Source organism: Pristiophorus japonicus, chromosome 13 (genome assembly GCF_044704955.1).
Source record: "Pristiophorus japonicus isolate sPriJap1 chromosome 13, sPriJap1.hap1, whole genome shotgun sequence".
Lineage (NCBI taxonomy): Eukaryota > Metazoa > Chordata > Chondrichthyes > Pristiophoridae > Pristiophorus > Pristiophorus japonicus.
The window spans coordinates 83,431,003-83,454,193 of NC_091989.1; the positions used below are offsets into that span (position 1 = coordinate 83,431,003).

Genomic DNA, 23,191 nt, shown 5'->3' on the forward strand with positions numbered 1-23,191 from the left:
ATCATCTATATCTTAGTTGCCCCGTGTCCTAACTTGCCCCAAGCCCCATTCACCCACCATCCCTGTGCTCGTTGACCTACATAAGAACATACGGCTCCTCGAGCCTGCTCCTCCATTTAATACGATCATGGCTGATCCGATCACGGACTCAGGTCCACTTCTCTGCCAACTCCCCATAACCCCTTATCCCCTTATCAGTTAAGAAACTGTCTATCTCTGTCTTAAATTTATTCAATGACCCAGCTTCCACAGCTCTCTGGGGCAGTGAATTCCACAGATTTACAGCCCTCTGAGAGAAGAAATTCCTCCTTATCTTAGTTTTAAATGGGCGGCCCCTTACTCTAAGATTATGCCCCCTAGTTCTAGTCTCCCCCATCAGTAGAAACATCCTCTCTGCATCCACCTTGTCAAGCCCCCTCATAATCTTATACGTTTCGATAAGATCACCTCTCAATCTTCTGAATTCCAATGAGTAGAGGCCCAACCTACTCAACCTTTCCTCATAAGTCAACCCTCTCATCCCCGGAATCAACCAAGTGAACCTTCTCTGAACTGCCTCCAAAGCAAGTGTATCCTTCCTTAAATATGGAAAACAAAACTGCATGCAGTATTCCAGGTGTGGCCTCACCAATACCCTGTATAACTGTAGCAAGACTTCCCTGCTTTTATACTCCATCCCCTTTTCAATAAAGGCCAATATTCCATTTGCCTTCCTGATCACTTGTTGTACCTGCATACTATCCTTTTGTGTTTCATGCACCAGGACGCCCAGGTCCCGCTGTACTGCAGCACTTTACAATCTTTCTCCATTTAAATAATAACTTGCTCCTCGCGGGGAGTTTTGCTAGTGCTGTTGGGGAGAGTTTAAACTAGCTTGGCAGGGGGATAGGAACCTGAGAACGAATTCAAAAGGGAAGGAAGTAAAGTAGAAATTGGATAGCAAGAATCTAGAAAGTGAAACTGTAAGACAGAGGAAACAAGGCTTAGTAAGTCGTAAGCAAGGAGGTCTTCCTGTGCTGAATGGTATATACTTTAATGCAAGTAGTATAGTGAATAAGGCAGATGAGCTAAGAGCACAGGTAGGCTCTTGGGAGTATGACATTATAGCTATTACAGAAACATGGCTGAAAGAGGGGCAGGTTTGGCAGATCAATATTCCTGGTTACAGGATTTTTAGACAAGATAGAGAGGGGGTTAAAAAGCGGTGCGGGGGTGGGGGGGGTCGCGGTACTGATTAAAGAAACTATTACAGCAGTGAGGAGGGATGATATATTAGAGAGATCATCAAATGAGGCCATATGGGTCAAATTGAAAAATAAAATAGTGGCGATCACACTGCTGGGCGTGTATTATAGACCCCCAAACAGTGGGAGGGAGATAGAGGAGCAAATATGTCGGCAAATTGCTCTGTCCAAAAACCATAGGGCAGTAATAGTAGGGGATTTTAACTATCCAAGTATTGATTGGGACAAATTTAATGTGAAGGGTCTAGAGGGAGCAGAATTCTTGAATTACATTCAAGAGAACTTTTTTAGTCAGTATGTAGCAAGCCCAACACGAGAGAGGCCGGTTTTGGATTTAGATTTGGGGAATGAAGCTGGGCAGGTTGAAGGGGTATTAGTCGGGGAGCACTTGGGTGCCAGTGACCATAATTCAGTCAGATTCAAGTTGGTTATGGATAAGGACAAGGATAGGCCTGGAATAAAAGTTCTAAATTGAGGAAAAGCTAATTTTGCTAAGTTAAGGAGTGATTTGGCCACAGTGGACTGGAAACAGCTACTTGTGGGTAAATCAGTGTCGGAACAGTAGGAGGCATTCAAGGAGGCGATTACCGAAAGATTCAGGCCAAACATGTGCCCTTATAGAAAAAGGTTGGGAATAATAATTCTAGAGCCCCCTGGATGTCTAGGGACTTATAGGGGAGGATTCAGAAAAATATGTCATATACCAACGGCTAAATACTATAGAATCATTAGAGGAATATAGAAAGTTAAGAGGCAAAATTAAAAAGGATATTAGGAATGCTAAGAGAGAGCACGAGAAATTCTTGGTTAGTAAAATTAAGGAAAACCCTAAGATGTTCTATAAATATAAAGAGTAAGAGGGTAACTAAAGAAAGGGTATGGGCTATTAGAGACCATGAGGGTAATCTTTGTGTGGAGGCAGAAGATGTTGGTAGGGTTCTTAATGAATACTTCGCCTGTTTTCACAAAGCCAAGGGGCAATGCAGATACTGCTATCGAGGAGGAGTGTGATATTCTGGATGAAATAAATATAGTGAGAGAGGAAGGGGTTGAGCAGCTTTGAAAGTAGAGAAGCCCCCAGACCCGGATGAAATGCATCCCAGGCTGTTGAGTGAAGTAAAAGAGGAAATAGCAGAGGCCTTGAACATTATTTCCAGTCCTCTTTGGATTTGGGCATGGTGCCGGAGGATTGGAGGACTGCTAATAGAAACATAGAAGCATAGAAAATAGGTGCAGGAGTAGGCCATTCAGCCCTTCTAGCCTGCACCGCCATTCAATGAGTTCATGGCTGAACATGAAACTTCAGTACCCCCTTGTAGTGCCCTTGTTTAAGAAGGGAGAAAGGGATAGGCTGAGTAATTACAGGTCTGTCAGCCTTACCTCAGTGGTGGGAAAATTATTGAAAAAAACCGTGAAAGACAGGATAAATCTACATTTGGAAAGGGACAGTCAGCACGGATTTGTTAATGCAGATCGTGTCTGACTAACCTGATTGAATTTTTTGAGGAGGTAACCAAGAGGGTCGATGAGGGTAGTGCGTACCATGTAGTGTATATGGACTTTAGCAAAGCTTTTGATAAGATCCCGCATGGTAGACTGGTCATGAACGTTAAAGCCCATGGGATCCAGGGCAAAGTGGCAAGTTGGATCCAAAATTGGCTTGGAGATAGGAAGCAAAGGGTAATGGTTGATGGATGTTTTTGTGACTGGAAGGCTGTATCCAGTGGGGTTCCTCAGGGCTCAGTGCTGGGTCCCTTGCTTTTTGTGGTATATATCAATGACTTGGACTTAAATGCCGGGATTATGATTAAGAAGTTTGCAGATGACACTAAAATTGGCTGTGTGGTTGATAATGATGAGGAAAGTCATGGGCAGTAGGAGGATATTAATCTACTGGTCAGGTGGGCAGAGCAGTGGCAAATGGAATTTAATTCAGAGAAGTGTGAGGTGATGCACTTTGGGAGGGTTAATAAGGAAAGGGTATACACATTATATGGTCGGCCACTTAATAGTGTAAATGAACAAAGGGACCTTGGAGTGCTTGTCCACAGATCCCTGAAAGTAGCAGGCCAGGTGGATAAGGTGGTTAAGAAGGCATACGGAATGCTTACCTTTATTGGCGGAGGCATAGACTATAAGAGCAGGGAGGTTATGCTTAAATTGTATAATTCCTTGGTTAGGTCACAGCTGGAGTACTGCATGCAGTTCTGGTCGCCGTATTATAGGAAGGACGTGATCGCACTAGAGAGGGTGCAGAGGAGATTAACTAGGCTGCTGTCTGGAATGGAGAATCTTAGCTATGAGTACAGATTGGATAGGCTGGGTTTGTTCTCATTGGAACAGAGGAGGTTGAGAGGAGACCTCATTGAGGTGTACAAAATATTGAGAGGCCTGGACATAGTGGATAGTAAGGGCCTATTTCCATTGGGGGAGGGGTCTATTATGAGGGGGCGTAGTTTTAAGGCGGGTTGGTGGAAGGTTCAGAGGGGACTTGAGAGGGGGCTTCTTTACACAGAGGGTTGTGGGGATCTGGAACTCACTGCCTGGAAGAGTGGTGGATGCAGAAACCCTCACCAATTTTAAGAGATGGTTGGATAGGCACTTAAAGTGCCGTAACCTGCAGGGTTACAGACCTAGAGCTGGTAATTGGGATTAGACTGGATGGGTCGGAGAGGAATTTTCCCAGATTTTTTCTCTCTAAATTGGCCTGGGTTTTTATCTGGTTTTTGCCTCTCCCAGGAGATCACATGGCTCCGGTTGGGGTGGAGTGTGGAATGTTTCAGTGTAAGGGGTGTTGCAGTTATGTGGGGTGGACTGGTTGGGCTGCGTGCTCTTTGCCTTTCCGCCATTGTTCATAGGTTTATATGTAACCTTTAGGGCTGCTGACCGAGGGCCGTGTGGCTCTCCATCGGCCGGCGCGGACACAATGGGCCGAAATGGCCTTCTTCTGTGCTGTAAATTTCTATGTTTCTATGTTTCTGTTCCATTTGCCTTCCTGGTTACTTACTGTACCTGCATATTAACTCAATGGAATTTTGGCTTTTATTGCAAAGGGGATGGAGTATAAAAGCAGGGACATCTTGCTACAGCTACACAGGGTATTGATGAGACCACACCTGGAGTACTGTGTAAAGTTTTGGTTTCCATATTTAAGAAAGGATATACTTGCTTAGGAGGCAGTTCAGAGAAGGTTCACGAGGTTGATTCCGGAGATGAGGGGGTTGACTTATGAGGATAGGTTGAGTAGGTTGGGCCTCTACTCATTGGAGTTCAGAAGAATGAGAGGTGATCTTATCGAAACGTATAAGATAATGGGCCCAAGTTTCGACCTGAGTTGCTCCTATTTTTTTGGAGCAACTAGTTTAGAATGGAGTATCTTAGAAATCGCATTTAGTTTGCTCCAATTCTAGTTAGTTGGAATAGTTTTGATTTAGAATTTTTTTTTTTTGAAAGGCGGGCGTTACCAGCCACTTACGCCTGTTTTGAAAGTTTAAGCAGCGAAAAGTTACTCCAAACTAACTTAGAATGGAGTAAGTGTCAATTTTTGTATGGTCAGAAAAACCTTGCCTACACTTTAGGAATTAGGCGCAGGGAGCAAGAGATAGCGGGGGAGGGGAAGGGAAGTTAGAGAGAAGTTAGGGGATTTTACAAAGCATTAAACACTTCACTTTTACCAATAAGAAACCATCATCAATAATAAATGATAAATAAGTCAATAAATAAAAAATTACATTTTTCTACCTCTCCATCGAAGCAGCGGCAGCAGGCACCGAACTGCGATCTTTCGGCCGTTTGGCCAAGGGATAGGAGAGGCCTGAGAAACACCGGGAGGGAGAGCCAGCCAAACGGCTAGCCAGCCAGTACGCACCTTTGAAAGTTTAATTTTTACTCCAAGTGTGGGTGCTGATTATGCAATGGTTCTCCATCAATTCGCTGCATAATGAGAATTGATTAGAGCTCACTGCACCAGTAACGTCATAGGCCATAGGCTGATGGGCAGGAGGCCTTACCCATGTCGTCAATATCGAGCCAGGCGCTCGTACCTGGACATGAGTGAGGCTGATTGTGTCAAAAGGCTGCGTTTCTGCAGAGAAGTTGTCGTTGAGATCTGTGATATGCTGAGAGCAGATTTACAGCCGAGAAGCAGAACGCCGACTGCCTTGTCTGTTGAAGTGAAGGTTACAGCTGCACTTTCCTTCTATGCCTCAGGATCGTTTCAAGCTACAGCTGGAGATGTGTGCGCCATCTCTCAACATCCAATACATGCCTGCGTTTACCAGGTCATGGCTGCACTGTATGCGCGGAGGAATGACTTCATCAAGTTTCCAATGACCGCACAAGCGATCCATGAGAGGGCTGTGGGCTTCTCCAGGATTGCCGGCTTCCCAAAGGTACAGGGCTGCATTGATTGTACCCACATCGCCTTGCGAGCACCTGTGGAGGATGCCGAGCAGTGCAGGAATAGAAAAGGTTTCCACTCCATTAATGTGCAGCTTGTGTGTGACGATAAGCAGCACAACATGTCAGTCAATGCAAGATACCCTGACAGCGTTATATCTGACATGTTTCAGCAGCAGCCAGAAGGGCAGAGCTGGCTACTGGCAGACAAAGGGTACGGCCTCGCCACCTGGCTCATGACGCCCCTACACGTAACACGGACGGAAGCTGACCATCAATACAACATGGCGCACATTGCGACGCGCAGCATCATAGAGAGGACCATTGGCATCTTCAAATAGCGTTTCCGAAGTCTGGACCATTCCGGAGGCCACTTGCAATACTCTCCTCAGATTGTTGGTCACTTCACTGTTGTGTGCTGCATGCTACATAAGTTAGCCATCATGAGGCAGCAGGAGCTGGTAGTGGAACCAGAAGACCCACATGAGGGGCCAGTGCCTGATGATAGTAATTTGGAAGAGCAGGATGAGGATGATGACAGCGATCAGGAAAGCATGCAAGTACCTGATGCCAGAGCACGGAGGAGGGCAGTCCATCGTGCTCCTTTAACAATTGCTCAAGCCCTGCACCAGCAGCTCATCTGTGAACACTTCAATTAGTGATGCCTGAGGGCTCAGAGACAACTGTTCCGCATCGACATGTTTATTTTTTGGAGTTGTTCCTGTGTTGTGTTGTGTTAATGGAACATGATACAGTTTTAATGTAAAAATATTTTATTGAAAAGTTTACAATGTACTGCACATTAGTGTAATAAAATATTTGTTATATCAAACTTTACTTTAATACGACTCTTTAAGATCACTTAAAATCACTTCTAAACTTATAAAGTTACAAAAGTTACAAAATAATTTCAATGTGAAAAATCCTTACACTCTTAAAATCACTGAAACTTCAAGATCACTCTTAGGTGCAAAATTAAATAACTTACAAAATGTGAGAGCATTTACACTCTAAGATCACTTAAAAACCGTAAGATCACTTATAAGTTGTAAAGTTACAAAAACTTACAAAACAATTTCAATTTGAAAAAAAGTTACTACAGAGGGGGAGGGGTGTCATAGAGGGGGAGGGGTGTGATAGAGGGGGAGGGGTGTGATAGAGGGGGAAGGGTGTGATAGAGGGGGAGGGGTGTGATAGAGGGGGAGGGGTGTGATAGAGGGGGAGGGGTGTGATAGAGGGGGAAGGGTGTGATAGAGGGGGAGGGGTGTGATAGAGGGGGAGGGGTGTGATAGAGGGGGAGGGGTGTGATAGAGGGGGACGGGTGTGATAGAGGGGGTGTGTGATATATTCACAGAGCACAGCACACACAGCTTCATAACATGGCCGGCAGCTCTCTCAGAAATCTCCGGAAATCTGCCTGGTTCTGTTTATTATTGACCCTGCACTTGCAGTACACAATACGTCCACATCCAGAGTGTGGAGCTACAAACACTACAAGCTTACAGACATTACACTACAGTTACATGAAGAACAAGAACAAAAGCAGCAAAGAAAGGCTGCAACCCATCTCTCATCCACATCTCGATAAATGTTTACTTCTTCATGGGGGTGTCATTTGATTGGCCGGGTTGTGTGCCCTTATTGCAGCAGCTACCTCACCCAGGCCCTCCCTGATGGCCTGTGCTGTCGCTTGCACTCCCTCGGACATTCCCGCCCTCATTTTCCGTGTTATTATTGCTATTTCTCCCGTCAGTACCATTACCTCTTCACCCACTGCACTGACGCTGCCCACGAGTGATCGGGTGAGGTCATTGTTCTCCACACCCAATGCCACATCTGACCCACATCTGTTGCAGGCTGCATCTCAGGAGAGCGTGTTTCGATTCTCCTCCTCTGCCTGGGTCTGTCTCGCGGCACCACTCCAGTGGGAGGTGCAGACTGGGAGGGTGGGGCCCTGGGTCTGTCTCGCGGCACCACTCCAGTGGGAGGTGCAGACTGGGAGGGTGGGGCCCTGGGTCTGTCTTGCGGCACCACTCCAGTGGGAGGTGCAGACTGGGAGGGTGGGGCCCTGGGTCTGTCTCGCGGCACCACTCCAGTGGGAGGTGCAGACTGGGAGGGTGGGGCACTGGGTGTAAAATGCTGCATTACACCACCACCACCAGCACCAGCACCACTGGGAACCGCAACGTCGAAATCTGTGAAACCATCGAATGTCGGACCAGAACCTATGCCCTATGCAAGTGTTTGAAACATTGATGTTCATTGATGTGGGCTAATAAATATTAAGTTCAAAAATCTGCCCTGAAGACATTTCAGTCTACCCCTCCAGCCACCTTGATCTGGATCGTCCGCATCTGGTTCTTCTTCTGTATCTTCAGGATCTTCAGGATTGGCATTATCTTCTGCAAAATATAACGGAACAGTCAAATGGTTAGCAGCACAGGAGGGGGCAGGATGGGTGGCATGAGTCGTCTCACACATAGCAGGTCAGGCAGCAGGTTGGTTTGAAGGGCCACGAGCAATTTCAGGGCTTACCCTCTCCCACGCGTGCGGGCCCAGCTTGTGCTGTACCGATTGCTTTTCTCCATGTACGACTCATCATAGCAGCGACCCTCTGTTCCAAGGGTGTCAGTGGGTGCAGATTGGGCACGCCTCCTCCTGTTCGAGTTCTTTCCCTTTTGTTGTGGGCCAATTTCTTCTGCAAAAATTAAAATATAACTTTTTACAGAGTGCGTCTTTCTGCAGGGTGGGACATATACAGATGGTCACATTTACAATTGAGATTCCATTGAAAAATGAAAATATTACTTCCACTAACTACTTACACTGGCTTCCAGATCTCCTGATATGCACCACTGTGCAGTAATCTTCTGCAACTAGCATTTCTTTATTTCGTTGGGTGGCACTTTTGTGCGACCTCTGTTGCTGGTATCCAGCTCCTGCCATCTCTGTTCAATGACGTTAACTACTGTCTCCACTTCCTCATGCAAGAAATTCTTCGTTCTTGGTGGACATTGTTCCATTGCTGTATTGAATTGACACTCAGTGATTTTTCAAAACACACAGTCCTTACTTTGCATGCACCTATGCAGCACCTGTTCTGGAAGTTTAGCAGCACCACAGAGCACTCACTGACTCCAGCAGCTGATTTCTTCCACAGTACTGCTAACAGCACTCCTTCAGGCACAAGAAAAATCAGTCAGAAGGCTTTGCACAGCTCCACACACCCAGAAATCACTTTTCTGCATGTCCCTTTAAAGATGGCCGATTGCCAATGTTTGTGTGCCATTGCGCATGCGCACAGGCTCCAACGTGCATGCGCAACCGCTGCTGTCACTCAAACTGATGCAGGGCCCTAGCCCCACCCCCCTGCCAGCAGTGCTTGCTCAGAACGGCGTTTGCTCCGCCCCCAGCAGCTCCTGCTGCGCCGTGCTGAGCTGCAAACGGGTCAACAGGTATCGGAGAATCGTGAGGTAACTATTTGGCGCTTTTTGAGTTCTAGAAATTAGGTGGGCCTCTCCGAGGTGCGTTTTTCTACCGGGGATCCGAAACTTGGGCCCTAAGAGGGAACTTGACAAGTGGGATGTAGAGAGGATGTTTCCACTGATAGGGGAGACGAGAACTAGGGGGCATAATCTTAGAATAAGGGACCGCCCATTTAAAACTGAGGGGAGGAGAAATTTCTTCCCTCAGAGGGTTATAAATCTGTGGCATTCGCTGCCTCAGAGAGCTGTGGAAGCTGGGTCATTTAATAAATTTAAGACAGAGATAGACAGTTTCTTAACCGATAAGGGGTTATGGGGAGTGGGCAGGGAAGTGGACCTGAGTCCATGATCAGATCAGCCATGATCGCATTGAATGACGAAGCAGGCTCGAGGGGCTGTATGGCCTACTCCTGCTCCTATTTCTTATGTTCTTATGTTCTCTCTGCATTCTTGTCTCTTCAAACTTTGCCGAGGGACATTGGACAGGTTAAAGGTGCCTCCCTCACTGACGGATGCCTCAGGCTCGGAGAGGGGGAAATGCAGCCCGCCAGCTCCCACTCTTACTTATTCGAGTATTGAACGGAGCTTCAAACAGTGTCGCAGTGAGCAAGGAAACCTCAGTGGATTTTAAGCCCATCACATTAACCTGCACGGCCGTAGAGCAGACAGTTGTGGTTTTTGCTGAAAAATGTCACTCTCCAGCCCCGGAACCAGCGAACCTTGTCCTGCAGGGTTGGGGGGAACGGACGGGGGAGTGGGACTCGCTGAGAGTCGGCACGGTCTCGATGGCATGAGTGGCCTCCTGCTGTGCGGTCAGCATCACAGGCAGTCCCTCGAAATCAAGGAAGACTTGCTTCCATTCCAAAAGTGAGTTCTCAGGTGACTGAACAGTCCAATACGTGAATTACAGTCTCTGTCACAGGTGGGTCAGACAGTGGTTGAAGGAAAGGGTGGGTGGGGAGTCTGGTTTGCTGCACGCTCCTTCCGCTGCCTGCACTTGGTTTCTGCATGCTCTTGGATGAGACTCGAGATGCTCAGCACCCTCCCGGATGCTCTTCCTCCACTTAGGGCGGTCTTGGGCCAGGGACTCCCAGGTGACGGTGGGGATGTTGCATTATATGAAGGAGGCTTTGAGGGTGTCCTTGAAATGTTTCCTCTGCCCACCTGGGGCTCGCTTGCCGTGTAGGAGTTCCGAGTAGAGCGCTTGCTTTGGGAATCTCGTGTCTGGCATGCGGATGATGTGGCCCGCCCAATGGAGCTGGTCGAGTGTGGTCAGTGCTTTGATGCTGGGGATGTTGGCCTGATCGAGGACGCTAACGTTAGTGTGCCTGTCCTCCCAGGGGATTTGTCGGATCTTGTGGAGACAGCTTTGGTGGTATTTCTCCAGCGATTTGAGGTGTCTACTGTATATGGTCCACATCTCTGAGCCATACAGGAAGGCGGGTATCACTACTGCCCTGTAGACTATTAGCTTGGTGGCAGGTTTAAGGGCCTGATCTTCGAACACTCTTCCTCAGGTGGCCGAAGGTTGCACTGGCGCACTGGAGGCGGTGTTGGACCCCGTCATCGATGTCTGCCCTTGCTATGGTATGGAAAATGGTCACGTTGTCCAGGGCTGCGCCGTGAATCTGATGACTCGGGGGCAGTGTTGTGTGGCGGGGTCAGGCTGGTGGAGGACCTTTGTCTTACGGATGTTTAGTGTAAGGCCCATCTTGTCGTGTGTGACATATGTTTCTCGCTGCTTTAGTATCGAGTCTGTTTCAGGCACATTGTTCTTTACATCAGAGTTACTGGTTAAAAGTGAAAACACCTCCACTCCATCCTACAAACAAGTACAACTCTCATTCTCCGTTGCAACATTGTGTGCAAGAGGGAACTAAGTGCTCGAATAGAACGGCGAGTAAGTCGATCAAGTTTGAGGATACCTCAATTGTACCTTTGATTCCTGTGGAAATTTCACAAGCAAAACCATCGGCTGTTCTGGGTGAGGCTTGAACTCACATCCTCAGAATTTCCTGGGCCTGAACTGCCAGACAAGTAGCGGGCGCTAACCGATTAGCTCACGGGAGCTGTGTGCTAGTGCTGTGTGGTATCAGTGCTCCCGTCTACTGCTGTCTGTTCCACCTGGGCTAAACAAGAAGACATCGAATCTGGGGCGGGGTCGGGGGAGGGGGAGGGGGGGTCAGGGTCAGGGGACGGGGGCGGGGTCGGGGGAGGGGGAGGGGGGCAGTATCTGTGGACGGAGGAGGGGGCAGGGTCGGGGGAGGCGATCAGGGGGCGGGGGATGGGGAGGGGGCAGGGTCGGGGAGGGGGAGGCAGGGTCGGGGGATGGGGAGGGGGCAGGGTCGGGGGATGGGGGAGGGAGCAGGGTCAGGGGATGGGGAGGGGGCAGGGTCGGGGGATGTGGGGGCAGGGTCAGGGGAGGGGGCAGGGGATGGGGGGCAGGGTTGGGGGATGGGGAGGGGGGCATGGTCAGGGGAGGGTGCAGGGTCGGGGGATGGGGGCAGGGTCGGGGGATGGGGAGGAAGCAGGGTCAGGGGAGGGGGCTGGGTCGGGGGATGGGGGGCAGGATCGGGGGATGGGGAGGAAGCAGGGTCAGGGGAGGGGGCTGGGTCGGGGACGAGGAGGGGCGCAGTGGCTCAGGGTCACTGTAGATGGATGAGCTCAATGGGCCGTTGGATCTGTGCCGGTGTAGGAATGTTGAAGCTGAGCCCGGTCTGAGCCACACAGTGAGGGCTCCCCCCTTGACTGAAGCTGTACTGCTGACAGTGCTGGTCCTCATGGGTTACAAGCAGCCTGATTGTCCACTGCTCCTTGCTAACTCGAACTTAAACTCCGCTCCAACAGCTCAGCCATGGCCTTGTCAGGGTGGTGGGGTGTGAGGAGCAGTGGGGGGGATTCAGGGCCAGTGACTGGACTTCATGGGTGAGACCCAGTACAGGGTGACTGAACGGTGTCAAGGGCAAACAACAGGACAATCTCTGCACACTCACTGACAAAAGAGTCACCATTTGCAACTGAGAGTTGCTGCTTGAAACCTGGTCTGTTTCTGTCAGTTGCAGCTATAATTACAGCACTGCAGAGTGTAATTCGCGGCCCACAGGCTATAAAGGAGGGGAAGCGGAGGGAAGCGATGTTACGTTTGTGCTGAAGATTATCAGCTCCATCCTCTGCCAGGCGTGCTGGTCCTGGGTGTGTGCCTCCTCCTTCCCTCGGTCCGTCCTCTGCCCGTGATGTACGGACTGCTTTGTGAGAGTCTCCACGACTTCATCAAAGAGTCGTACGGGGACGATGTGTGGAAGCTGGTGCGAGAGCATGCTGATGTCCAGCTCCACTCCTTTGTAACTCACGAGGTAAACCTTCACTGCTTTTCCTTGTTTTTGTCTCTGTCCACAACCTTTTAGTGATCTTTGTGCAGGGATCAGTGCTGGGACCCCAACTATTAAAACATTTGCTGGAGTTCTTTGAGGATGTAGCGAACAGGGTGGATAAAGGGGAACCAGTGGATGTGGTGTATTTGGATTTCCAGAAGACATTTGACAAGGTGCCACATAAAAGGTTACTGCACAAGATAAAAGCTCACGGGGTTGGGGGTAATATATTAGCATGGATAGAGGGTTGGCTAACTAACAGAAAACAGAGAGTCGGGATAAATGGTTCATTCTCGGATTGGCAATCAGTAACTAGTGGGGTGCTGCAGGGATCAGTGCTGGGACCCCAACTATTTACAATCTATATTAACGACTTGCATGAAGGGACTGGGTGTAACGTAGCCAAGTTTGCTGATGATACAAAGATGGGAGGAAAATCAATGTGTGAGGAGGATACAAAAAATCTGCAAAAGGACATAGACAGGCTAAGTGAGTGGGCAAAAAATTGGCAGATACAGTATAATGTTGGAAAGTGAGAGGTCATGCACTTTGGCAGAAAAAATGGCAGAGCAAGTTATTATTTAAATGGAGAAAGATTGCAAAGTGCTGCAGTACAGCAGGACCTGGGGGTCCTTGTGCATGAAACACAAAAGGATAGTATGCAGGCAAGCAAGTGATCAGGGCGGCCAATGGAATCTTGGCCTTTATTGCAAAGGGGATGGAGTATAAAAGCAGAGAAGTCTTGCTACAGTTATACAGGGTATTGGTGAGGCCACACCTGGAATACTGCGTGCAGTTTTGGTTTCCATATTTACGAAAGGATATACTTGCTTTGGAGGTAGTTCAGAGAAGGTTCACTAGGTTGCTTCCGGGGATGAGAGGGTTGACTTATGAGGAAAGTTTGAGTAGGTTGGGCCTCTATTCATTGGAATTCAGAAGATTGAGAGGGGATCTTATCGAAACGTATAAGATTATGAGGGGGCTTGATAAGGTGAATGCAGAGAGGATGTTTCCACTGATGGGGGAGACTAGAACTAGGGGGCATGGTCTTAGAATAAGGGGCCACCCTTTTAAAACTATGAGGAGGAATTTCTTCTCTCAGAGGGTTGTAAATCTGTGGAATTCGCTGCCTCAGAAAGCTGTGGAAGCTGGGACATTGAATAAATTTAAGACAGTGATCGACAATTTCTTAACCGATAAGGGAATAAGGGGTTATGGGGAGCGGGCAGGGAAGTGAAGCTGAGTCCGTGATCGGATCATCCATGATTGTATTAAATGGTGGAGCAGGTTCGAGGGGCCGTATGGCCTACTCCTGCTCCTATTTCTTATGTTCCTTCGAAATCGAGGAAGACTTGCTTCCACTCTAAAAGTGAGTTCTCAGGTGGCTGAACAGTCCAATACGGGAATCACAGTCTCTGTCACAGGTGGGACATACAGTGGTTGAGAGAAAGGGTGGGTAGGAGCCTGGTTTGCCGCACACTCCTTCCGCTGCCTGCGCTTGATTTCTGCATGCTCTCGGCGACGAGACTCGAGGTGCTCAGCGCCCTCCCGGATGCACTTCCTCCACTTAGGGCGGTCTTTGGCCAGGGACTCCCAGGTGTCAGTGAGGATGTTGCATCTTGTCAAGGTGAGTGTCCTTGAAATGTTTCCGTTTCCTCAACCCACCTGGGGCTCACTTGCCGTGTCGGAGTTCCGAGTAGAGCGCTTGCTTTGGGAGTCTCGTGTAGGGCATGCGGACAATGTGGCCCAACAAGGCTGGTCGAGTGTGGTTGGTGCTTCAATGCTGGGGGATGTTGGCCTGATTGAGAACACACAAAGTGCCTCTAACATTGTAAAACTTCCCAATTCTCTTTGCAAGAGGCTAATCAGACACACATCGACGCTGAGCCAAAGAAGGAGACATTAGGACTGCTAAAAGAGGTACAATTTCAGAAGCGCATTGAAGGAAGAGAGAGAGGCGAAGAGGGAGAGAGGTAACGAGGGGAAGAGTCTTAAGAGAGAGAATTCTAGAGCTTAGGGCTCAAGCAGCTGAAAGCACATCCGACAATGGTGGCGGAAGGGAGTAGCGGGTGTACAAAGTGCCAGAATTGGAGGAATGCAAAGTCTTGGAGGGTTGTGAAGCTGGAGGAGATAGGGAGGGTGAGGCCATGGATGGTTTGGAACACCAGGATGAGAATTTTACATTTGAGGCAATGCTGGATGAGGAGGCAGTGTAGGTCGGTGAACACGGGGGAGATTGGTGAACAGGTATTGGTGCAAGTTAGGATCGGGGGCAGCAGAATATTGGATGAGCTGAAATTTATGGAGGGGTGAAGAGGCCGGCCAGGAGAGCAGTGGAACAGTTGAGTCTAGACGGGGAGGGGTTGAGCAGGGGGGCGGGGGTCGATGGACGATGTTGCAGAGGTGGCTTTTGTGACGGAGATGGTAAAGGGCAGGAAGTTCGACGAGATGTTAAGTCTGCCTCACTCTGCTTTACTTTGATTAAATATCAGTCTCCAATGCTGCAATACCCGCAGTCTCCACACCCTCTGTAACCCTGCCCCCCCCGCCCCCAGTCTCCCCTCCCCCAGGCCCCAGTCCCCCACTCTCCCCCCCCACCCCCGGCCCCAGTCCCCCACTCTCCCCCCCCACCCCCGGCCCCAGTCCCCCACTCTCCCCCCCCACCCCCGGCCCCAGTCCCCCACTCTCCCCCCCCACCCCCGGCCCCAGTCCCCCACTCTCCCCCCCCACCCCCGGCCCCAGTCCCCCACTCTCCCCCCCCACCCCCGGCCCCAGTCCCCCACTCTCCCCCCCCACCCCCGGCCCCAGTCCCCCACTCTCCCCTCCCCTCGGCCCCATTCTCCCCCTTCCCCAAGCCCCAGTCCCCGAGGCACCCCTCCCCCAGGCCCCAGTTCCCCCTCCCCCCTCCCCTAAGCCCCACTCTCCCACTTCCCCTCTCCCAGGCCCCAGTTCCCCACTCTCTCCTCCCCCAGGCCCCAGACAACCAGTCTCTCCTCCTGGGGAAATAATAGAAAAGCAAATTATAATTTAAAGGAGAAAAATTGCAAAGTGCTGCAGTACAGCGGGACCTGGAGGTACTTGTACATGAAACACAAAAGGTTAGCATGCAGGTACAGCAAGTAATCAGGAAGGCCAATGGAATCTTGGTCTTTATAACAAAGGGGTATAGAGTATAAAAGCAAGGAAGTCCTGCTACAACTGTACAGGGTATTGGTGAGGCCACACCTGGAATACTGCGTTCAATTTTGGTCTCCGTATTTAAGGAAGGATATACATGAATTGGAGGCTGTTCAGAGAAAGTTCACCAAGTTGTTTCCGGAGATGAGGGGGTTGACTTATGACGATAGGTTGAGTAGGTTGGGCCTGACACATTGGAGTTCAGAAGAATGAGAGGTGATCTTATTGAAACGTAAATCCCCCACTTTCCCCTCCCCCAGACCCTACTCTCCCCTCCCCCAGTCTCCCCTCTCCCCTCCCCCAGTCTCCCAGTCTTCCCCTCCCCCAGTCTCACCTCCCCCAGTCTCGTCTCCCCCAGACTCCACTCTCCCCCCCCGTCTCCTACTCTACCCTCCCCCAGTCTCCCACTCTCCCCTCCCCCAGTCTCCCAGTCTCCCCTCCCCCAGTCTCCCACTCTCCCCTCCACCATCTCCCACTCTACCCTCCCCCAGTCTCCCACTCTCCCCTCCCCCAGTCTCCCAGTCTCCCCTCACCCAGTCTCCCAGTCTCCCCTCCCCCAGTCTCCCACTCTCCCCCCACCCCGTCTCCCACTCTCCCCCCACCCCGTCTCCCACTCTCCCCTCCCCCAGTCTCCCACTCTCCCCTCCCCCAGTCTCCCAGTCTCCCATCCCCCAGTCTCCCACTCTCCCCCCCGTCTCCCACTCTCCCCTCCCCCAGTCTCCCAGTCTCCCCTCCCCCAGTCTCCCAGTCTCCCAGTCTCCCCTCCCCCACTCTCCCCTTCCCCAGTCTCCCCTCCCCCAGGCCCCAGTCCCCCCTCCCCCAGTCTCCCAATCTCCTCTCCCCAGTCTCCCAGTCTTCCCTCCCCCAGTCTCCCACTCTCCCCTCCCCCTGTCTCCCACTCTCCCCTCCCCCAGTCTCCCACTCTCCCCTCCCCCAGTCTCCTGCTCTCCCCTCCCCCAGGCCCCACTCTCCCCTCCCCCAGGCCCCAGTCTCCCCTCCCCCAGGCCCCAGTCTCCCCTCCCCCAGACCCCACTCTCCCCTCCCCCAGTCTCCCAGTCTTCCCCTCTCCCAGTCTCACCTCCCCCAGTCTCCCCTCCCCCAGGCCCCAGTCTCCCCTCCCCCAGTCTCCCAGTCTCCCCTCCCCTAGTCTCCTACTCTCCCCTCCCCCAGGCCCTCTCCCAGGCCCCAGTTTCCCCTCCCCCAGTCTCCCAGTCTCCCCTCCCCTAGTCTCCTACTCTCCCCTCCCCCAGGCCCCACTCTCCCCTCTCCCAGGCCCCAGTTTCCCCTCCCCCAGTCTCCCAGTCTCCCCTCCCCTAGTCTCCTACTCTCCCCTCCCCCAGGCCCCAGTCTCCCCTCCCCCAGTCTCCCCTCTCCCCTCCCCCAGTCTCCCAGTCTTCCCCTCCCCCAGTCTCACCTCCCCCAGTCTCGTCTCCCCCAGACTCCACTCTCCCCTCCCCCAGTCTCCCAGTCTCCCCTCCCCCAGTCTCCCACTCTCCCCCCCCCCCCCGTCTCCCACTCTACCCTCCCCCAGTCTCTCACTCTCCCCTCCCCCAGTCTCCCAGTCTCCCCTCCCTCAGTCTCCCACTCTCCCCTCCACCGTCTCCCACTCTACCCTCCCCCAGTCTCCCACTCTCCCCTCCCCCAGTCTCCCAGTCTCCCCTCACCCAGTCTCCCAGTCTCCCCTCCCCCAGTCTCCCACTCTCCCCCCACCCCGTCTCCCACTCTCCCCTCCCCCAGTCTCCCACTCTCCCCTCCCCCAGTCTCCCAGTCTCCCGTCCCCCAGTCTCCCACTCTCCCCCCCCCCGTCTCCCACTCTCCCCTCCCCCAGTCTCCCAGTCTCCCAGTCTCCCCTCCCCCACTCTCCCCTCCCCCAGTCTCCTACTCTCCCCTCCCCCAGGCCCCACTCTCCCCTCCCCCAGGCCCCAGTCTCCCCTCCCCCAGGCCCCAGTCTCCCCTCCCCCAGACCCCACTCTCCCCTCATCCAGTCTCCCAGTCTTCCCCTCTCCCAGTCTCACCTCCCCCAGTCTCCCCTCCCCCAGGCCCCAGTCTCCCCTCCCCCAGACCCCACTCTCCCCTCCCCCAGTCTCCTAGTCTTCCCCTCTCCCAGTCTCACCTCCCCCAGTCTCCCCTCCCCCAGGCCCCAGTCTCCCCTCCCCCAGTCTCCCAGTCTCCCCTCCCCTAGTCTCCTACTCTCCTCTCCCCCAGGCCCCACTCTCCCCTCTCCCAGGCCCCAGTCTCCCCTCCCCCAGTCTCCCCTCCCCTAGTCTCCTACTCTCCCCTCCCCCAGGCCCCAGTCTCCCCTCCCCCAGTCTCCCAGTCTCCCCTCCCCTAGTCTCCTACTCTCCCCTCCCCCAGGCCCCACTCTCCCCTCCCCCAGGCCCCAGTCCCCCCTCCCCCAGTCTCCCACTCTCCCCCCCGTCTCCCACTCTACCCTCCTCCAGTCTCCCACTCTCCCCCCACCCCGTCTCCCACTCTCCCCTCCCCCAGTCTCCCAGTCTCCGCTCCCCCAGGCCCCAGTCTCCCCTCCCCCAGTCTCCCAGTCTCCCCTCCCCCAGTCTCCCAGTCTCCCCTCCCCTAGTCTCCCACTCTCCCCCCAGCGTCTCCCACTCTCCCCTCCCCCAGTCTCCCACTCTCCCCTCCCCCAGTCTCCCAGTCTCCCGTCCCCCAGTCTCCCACTCTCCCCCCCCATCTCCCATTCTCTCCTCCCCCAGTCTCCCAGTCTCCCCTCCCCCAGTCTCCCACTCTCCCCTCCCCCAGACTCCCACTCTCCCCTCCCCCAGGCCCCACTCTCCCCTCCCCCAGGCCCCAGTCTTCCCTCCCCCAGGCCCCATTCTCCCCTTCCCCCAGACTCTCACTCTCTCCTCCCCCAAGCCCCACTCTCCCCTCCCCCAGGCCCCAGTCTTCCCTCCCCCAGGCCCGAGTCTCCCCTCCCCCAGTCTCCCAGTCTCCTCTCCCCCAGTCTCCCAGTCTCCCCTCCCCCAGTCTCCCACTCTCCCCTCCCCCAGACCCCCACTCTCCCCTCCCCCAGGCCCCACTCTCCCCTCCCCCAGGCCTCAGTCTTCCCTCCCCCAGGCCCCAGTCTCCCCTCCCCCAGTCCCCTTGCTTTGAAATCCCTCCATGACCCTCACACTTCCCGAATTGTGTAACCTTCTCCAACCCAACAGCCCTCTTCAAAGCTGACCCTTCGCCCGAGCTCTCGGCCGCTCTTCCTGATATCTTCACCTTTGATGTGACGTCCATTTCCCCTCACTGCCCTATCCAGCAGCTTTTACGTGCTGTGTGTTCCTGAGCTTTTACTGTGTGCGGGAGCTCACAGGAAGCTGAGAAAAGGATCTGGCTCGGTAACCGGCCCACAGAGGGGACAATCTGCAAGGAATGTCTGCTGCAGGCACACTGCTTTGATTCTGGCGCAAACGCGTTTCCTTTTCGAATATAGAAACAGAAAATTCTGGGAATCTCAATGGGTCAGGCAGCATCTGTGGATTGGAACAGAGTCAAAAGGAAATCTGACGAAGGGTCATCGACCTGAAACGAGCAGGGTGGATAAGGGGGAACCAGTGGATGTGGTGTATTTGGATTTCTAGAAGGCAGTCGATAAGGTGCCACATAAAAGGTTACAAGATAAAAGTTCACGGGATTGGGGATAATATATTAGCCTGGATAGAGGATTGGCTAACTAACAGAAAACAGAGAATCGGGATAAATGGGTCATTTTCCGGTTGGCAAACAGTGATTAGTGAGGTGCCGCAGGGATCGGTGCTGGGGCCTCAACTAATTACAATCTATATTAATGACTTGGATGAAGGGACCGAGTGTAATGTAGACAAGTTTGCTGGTGATACATTGATGGGTGGGAAAGCAAATTGTGACGACACAAAAAATCTGCAAAGGGATATAGACAGGCTGAGTGAGTGGGCAAACATTTGGCAGATGGGGTATAATGTGGGAAAATGTGAGCTTATCCACTTTGGCAGAAATAATAGAAAAGAAAATTATAATTTAAATGGAGAAAAATTGCAAAGTGCTGCAGTACAGAGAGACCTGGGGATCCTTGTGCATGAAACACAAAAAGTTAGTATGTAGGTACAGCAAGTGATCAGGAAGACAAATGGAATGTTGGCATTTATTGCAAAGGGGGATAGAGTGTAAAAGCAGAGAAGTCCTGCTCCAACTGTACAGGGTATTTGTGAGGCCACACCTGGAGTACTGCGTGCAGTTTTGGTCTCTATGTTTAAGGATTGGAGGCAGTTCAGAGAAGGTTCACGAGGTTGATTCCGGCGATGAGGGGGTTGACTTATGAGGAAAGGTTGAGTAAGTTGGGCCTTGAGGAAAATGCTGCAGCCACTATAGGGTCAAAACATGTTGCATAAACAGGACAGCAAGTCACAACGGAACGGGGAGCGTTAATCACATTAACATCAAAAGCAAACCAACGGAAAGTCAAAGACCGCCAACATTCATCTAATCACAGGGTGCATAATCAGGCCAAAGAAAACGTGAGACGCCTTGTGACTACCACAAGATGTTATGGAAAACTGTGGCCTCAGATATGAGTCACCCCATTGGGCAGGTTGGGGCATGTAGACTAAGTCTAAGAATTATATAAAAGTCGAGAGGAAACACTAGTCAGCCAGAGAGACCCTCGGAGCAACAGCTCGAGAAGCAGGGACCTCGAGTTAGGAACTTGAAGCGGGACACCAGAGCAGAGACTGATCAGCTCTGTAAACGGGTAATATAGTACGCAAGGTGTGAGGCTTGTATGGTTTGCTTGTCTGTAATTTACTATTTGCTATTAAAGTGTTTCATTGGAATAGATGGGACTTGTTTCAATTATTCTCCACACTCAAAGACCTGAACCGTAATAGTTGTGGTACTGTGGTGAACTACTCGTCAATCTGACACTCAGTTCACAAAGTCACAGCCAAAATATAGCAACAGGTAGATACACATTGCAGTTCAGAAGAATGAGAGGTGATCTTATTGAAACGTATAAGATAATCAGGGGGCTCGACAAGGTGGAGGATAGTTCCACTCATAGGGGAAACTAAAACTAGAGGACATAGTCTAAGAGTAAGGAGCCACCCATTTAAAACTGAGATGAGGAGAAATTTCTTCTCTCGGAGGGTTGTAAATCTGTGGAATTCTCTGCCCCAGAGAGCTGTGGAGGCAGGGTCATTGAATATATTTAAGGCGGGGATAGACTGATTTTTGAGCGATAAGTGAGTGAAGGATTATGGGGAGCGGGCAGGGAAGTGGAGTTGAGCCCATGATCAGATCAGCCATGATCTTATTGAATGGCGGAGCAGGCTTGAGGGGCCAAATGGCCTACTCCTGCTCCTATTTCTTATGTTCTTATGTTCTTAACGTTAACTCTGTCTCTCTCCATGGATGCTGCCACTGAAACTTCCAGCGTGTTGTGTTTTATTTCAGATTTCAGCGTCGGCAGTATATTGCTCTGCTTCAGTGTTTCATTGTCCTTTGCTCCAGGTTTACAGTGAGAACGTGATCCCTCGCATCGCCATGGCAGCCAGCGAGATCACTGGGACCCCCTACAGTGAGCTGATGAACTCGTGGGGCGTCTATTTCCTGGGATTTGTGGGGAAATACGGATATGACAGAATCCTGAAGGTGGGTGAATGGATCTACAGGCACATGATATAACCTGAGAGGAAGAGGTTGTCGTGTGAAGAAAGGTTGAGCACGTTGGGCCTATACTCCTTGGAGTTTAGAAACCGAGAGGTGATCTTGAAAGGCATAAGGATAGTATGCAGGTACAGCAAGTGATCAGGAAGGCAAATGGAACCTTGGCCTTTATTGCAAAAGGGATGGAGTATAAAAGCAGGGAAGTCTTGCTGCAGTTATATAGGGTATTGGTGAGGCCACACCTGGAATATTGCGTACAGTTTTGGTTTCGATATTTACAAAAGGATATACTTGCTTTGGAGGTGTTCAGAGAAGGTTCACAAGGTTGATTTCGGAGATGAGGGGATTGACTTATGAGGAAAGGTTGAGTAGGTTGGGCCTCTACTCATTGGAATTCAGAAGAATGAGAGGTGATCTTATCGAAATGTATAAGATTGTGAGGGGGCTTGACAAGGTGGATACAGAGAGGATGTTTCCACTGATGGGGGAGACTAGAACTAGAGGGCATGGTCATCAAAACAGATACACCGCTTTGGGTACTGTTGAGGGGGATGACTCATCAGAGGAAGGCAGCAGCAGCCAAGTTCATGGCACCGTAGGTGGCTCTGCTACACAGGAGGGCAGGAAAAAGAGTGGGAGAGCTACAGTGATAGGGTATTCGATTGTAAGGGGAATAGATAGGCGTTTCTGCGGCTGCAACCGAGACTCCAGGATGGTATGTTGCCTCCCTGGTGCAAGGGTCAAGGATGTCTCGGAGTGGGTGCAGGACATTCGGAAACGGGAGGGTGATGCACATAGGTACCAACGATATAGGTAAAAAACAGGATGAGGTCCTACGAGACGAATTTAGGGAGCTAGGAGCTAAATTAAAAAGTAGGACCTCAAAAGTAGTATTCTCAGGATTGCTACCAGTGCCACGTGCTAGTCAGAGTAGGAATCGCAGGATAGCTCAGATGAATACGTGGCTTGAGGAGTGGTGCAGGAGGGAGGGATTAAAATTCCTGGGACATTGGAAGCGGTTCTGGGGGAAGTGGGACCAGTACAAACCGGACGGTCTGCACCTGAGCAGGACCGGAACCAATGTCCTAGGGGTAGTGTTTGCTAGTACTGTTGGGGAGGGGTTAAACTAATATGGCAGAGGGATGGGAACCTATGCAGGGAGATAGAGGAAATAAAATGGAGACAGAAGCAAAAGATAGAAAGGAGAATAGTAAAAGTGGCTGGTAGAGAAACTCAAGACAAAAAACAAAAAGGGCCACATTACAGCAAAATTCTAAAGGGGCAAAGTGTGTTAAAAAGACAAGCCTGAAGGCTCTGTGCCTCAATGTGAGGAGTATTCGGAATAAGGTGGATGAATTAACTGCGCAGATAGCAGTTAATGGGTATGATTTAATTGGCATCACGGAGACACGGCTCCACGGTGACCAAGGCTGGGAACTCAACATCCAGGGGTATTCAACATTTAGGAAGGATAGACAGAAAGGAAAAGGAGGTGGGGTGGCGGTGCTGGTTAAAGAGAAAATGAATGCAATTGTAAGGAAGGACATTAGCTTGGATGATGTGGAATCGGTATGGTGGAGCTACGGAATACCAAAGGGCAGGAAACGCTAATAGGAGTTGTGTACAGACCACCAAACAATAGTAGTGAGGTTGGGGACAGAATCAAACAAGAAATAAGGGATGTGTGCAATAAAGGTACAGCAGTTATCATGGGCGACTTTAATCTACATATTGATTGGGCTTACCAAACTGGTAGCAATGCGGTGGAGGAGGATTTCTTGGAGTGTATTAGGGATGGTTTTCGAGACCAATATGTCGAGGAACCAACTAGAGAGCTGGCCATCCTAGACTGGGTGATGGGTAATGAGAAGGG

At 51.3% G+C, this 23,191-nt stretch overlaps 1 protein-coding gene across 1 annotated transcript in view; it reads left to right on the forward strand.

Moving 5' to 3' along the window:
* Positions 1–12,360: 12,360 nt before the first annotated feature.
* Positions 12,361–23,191, forward strand: part of LOC139278132 (soluble guanylate cyclase 88E-like) — a 379,171-nt gene continuing 368,340 nt past the window's right edge. Inside the window, exons 1-2 of the mRNA XM_070896788.1 lie at positions 12,361–12,480; positions 21,163–21,303. Of these exons, the coding sequence (XP_070752889.1) occupies positions 12,361–12,480; positions 21,163–21,303 (261 nt within the window). The remainder of the gene's footprint in view (positions 12,481–21,162; positions 21,304–23,191) is intronic.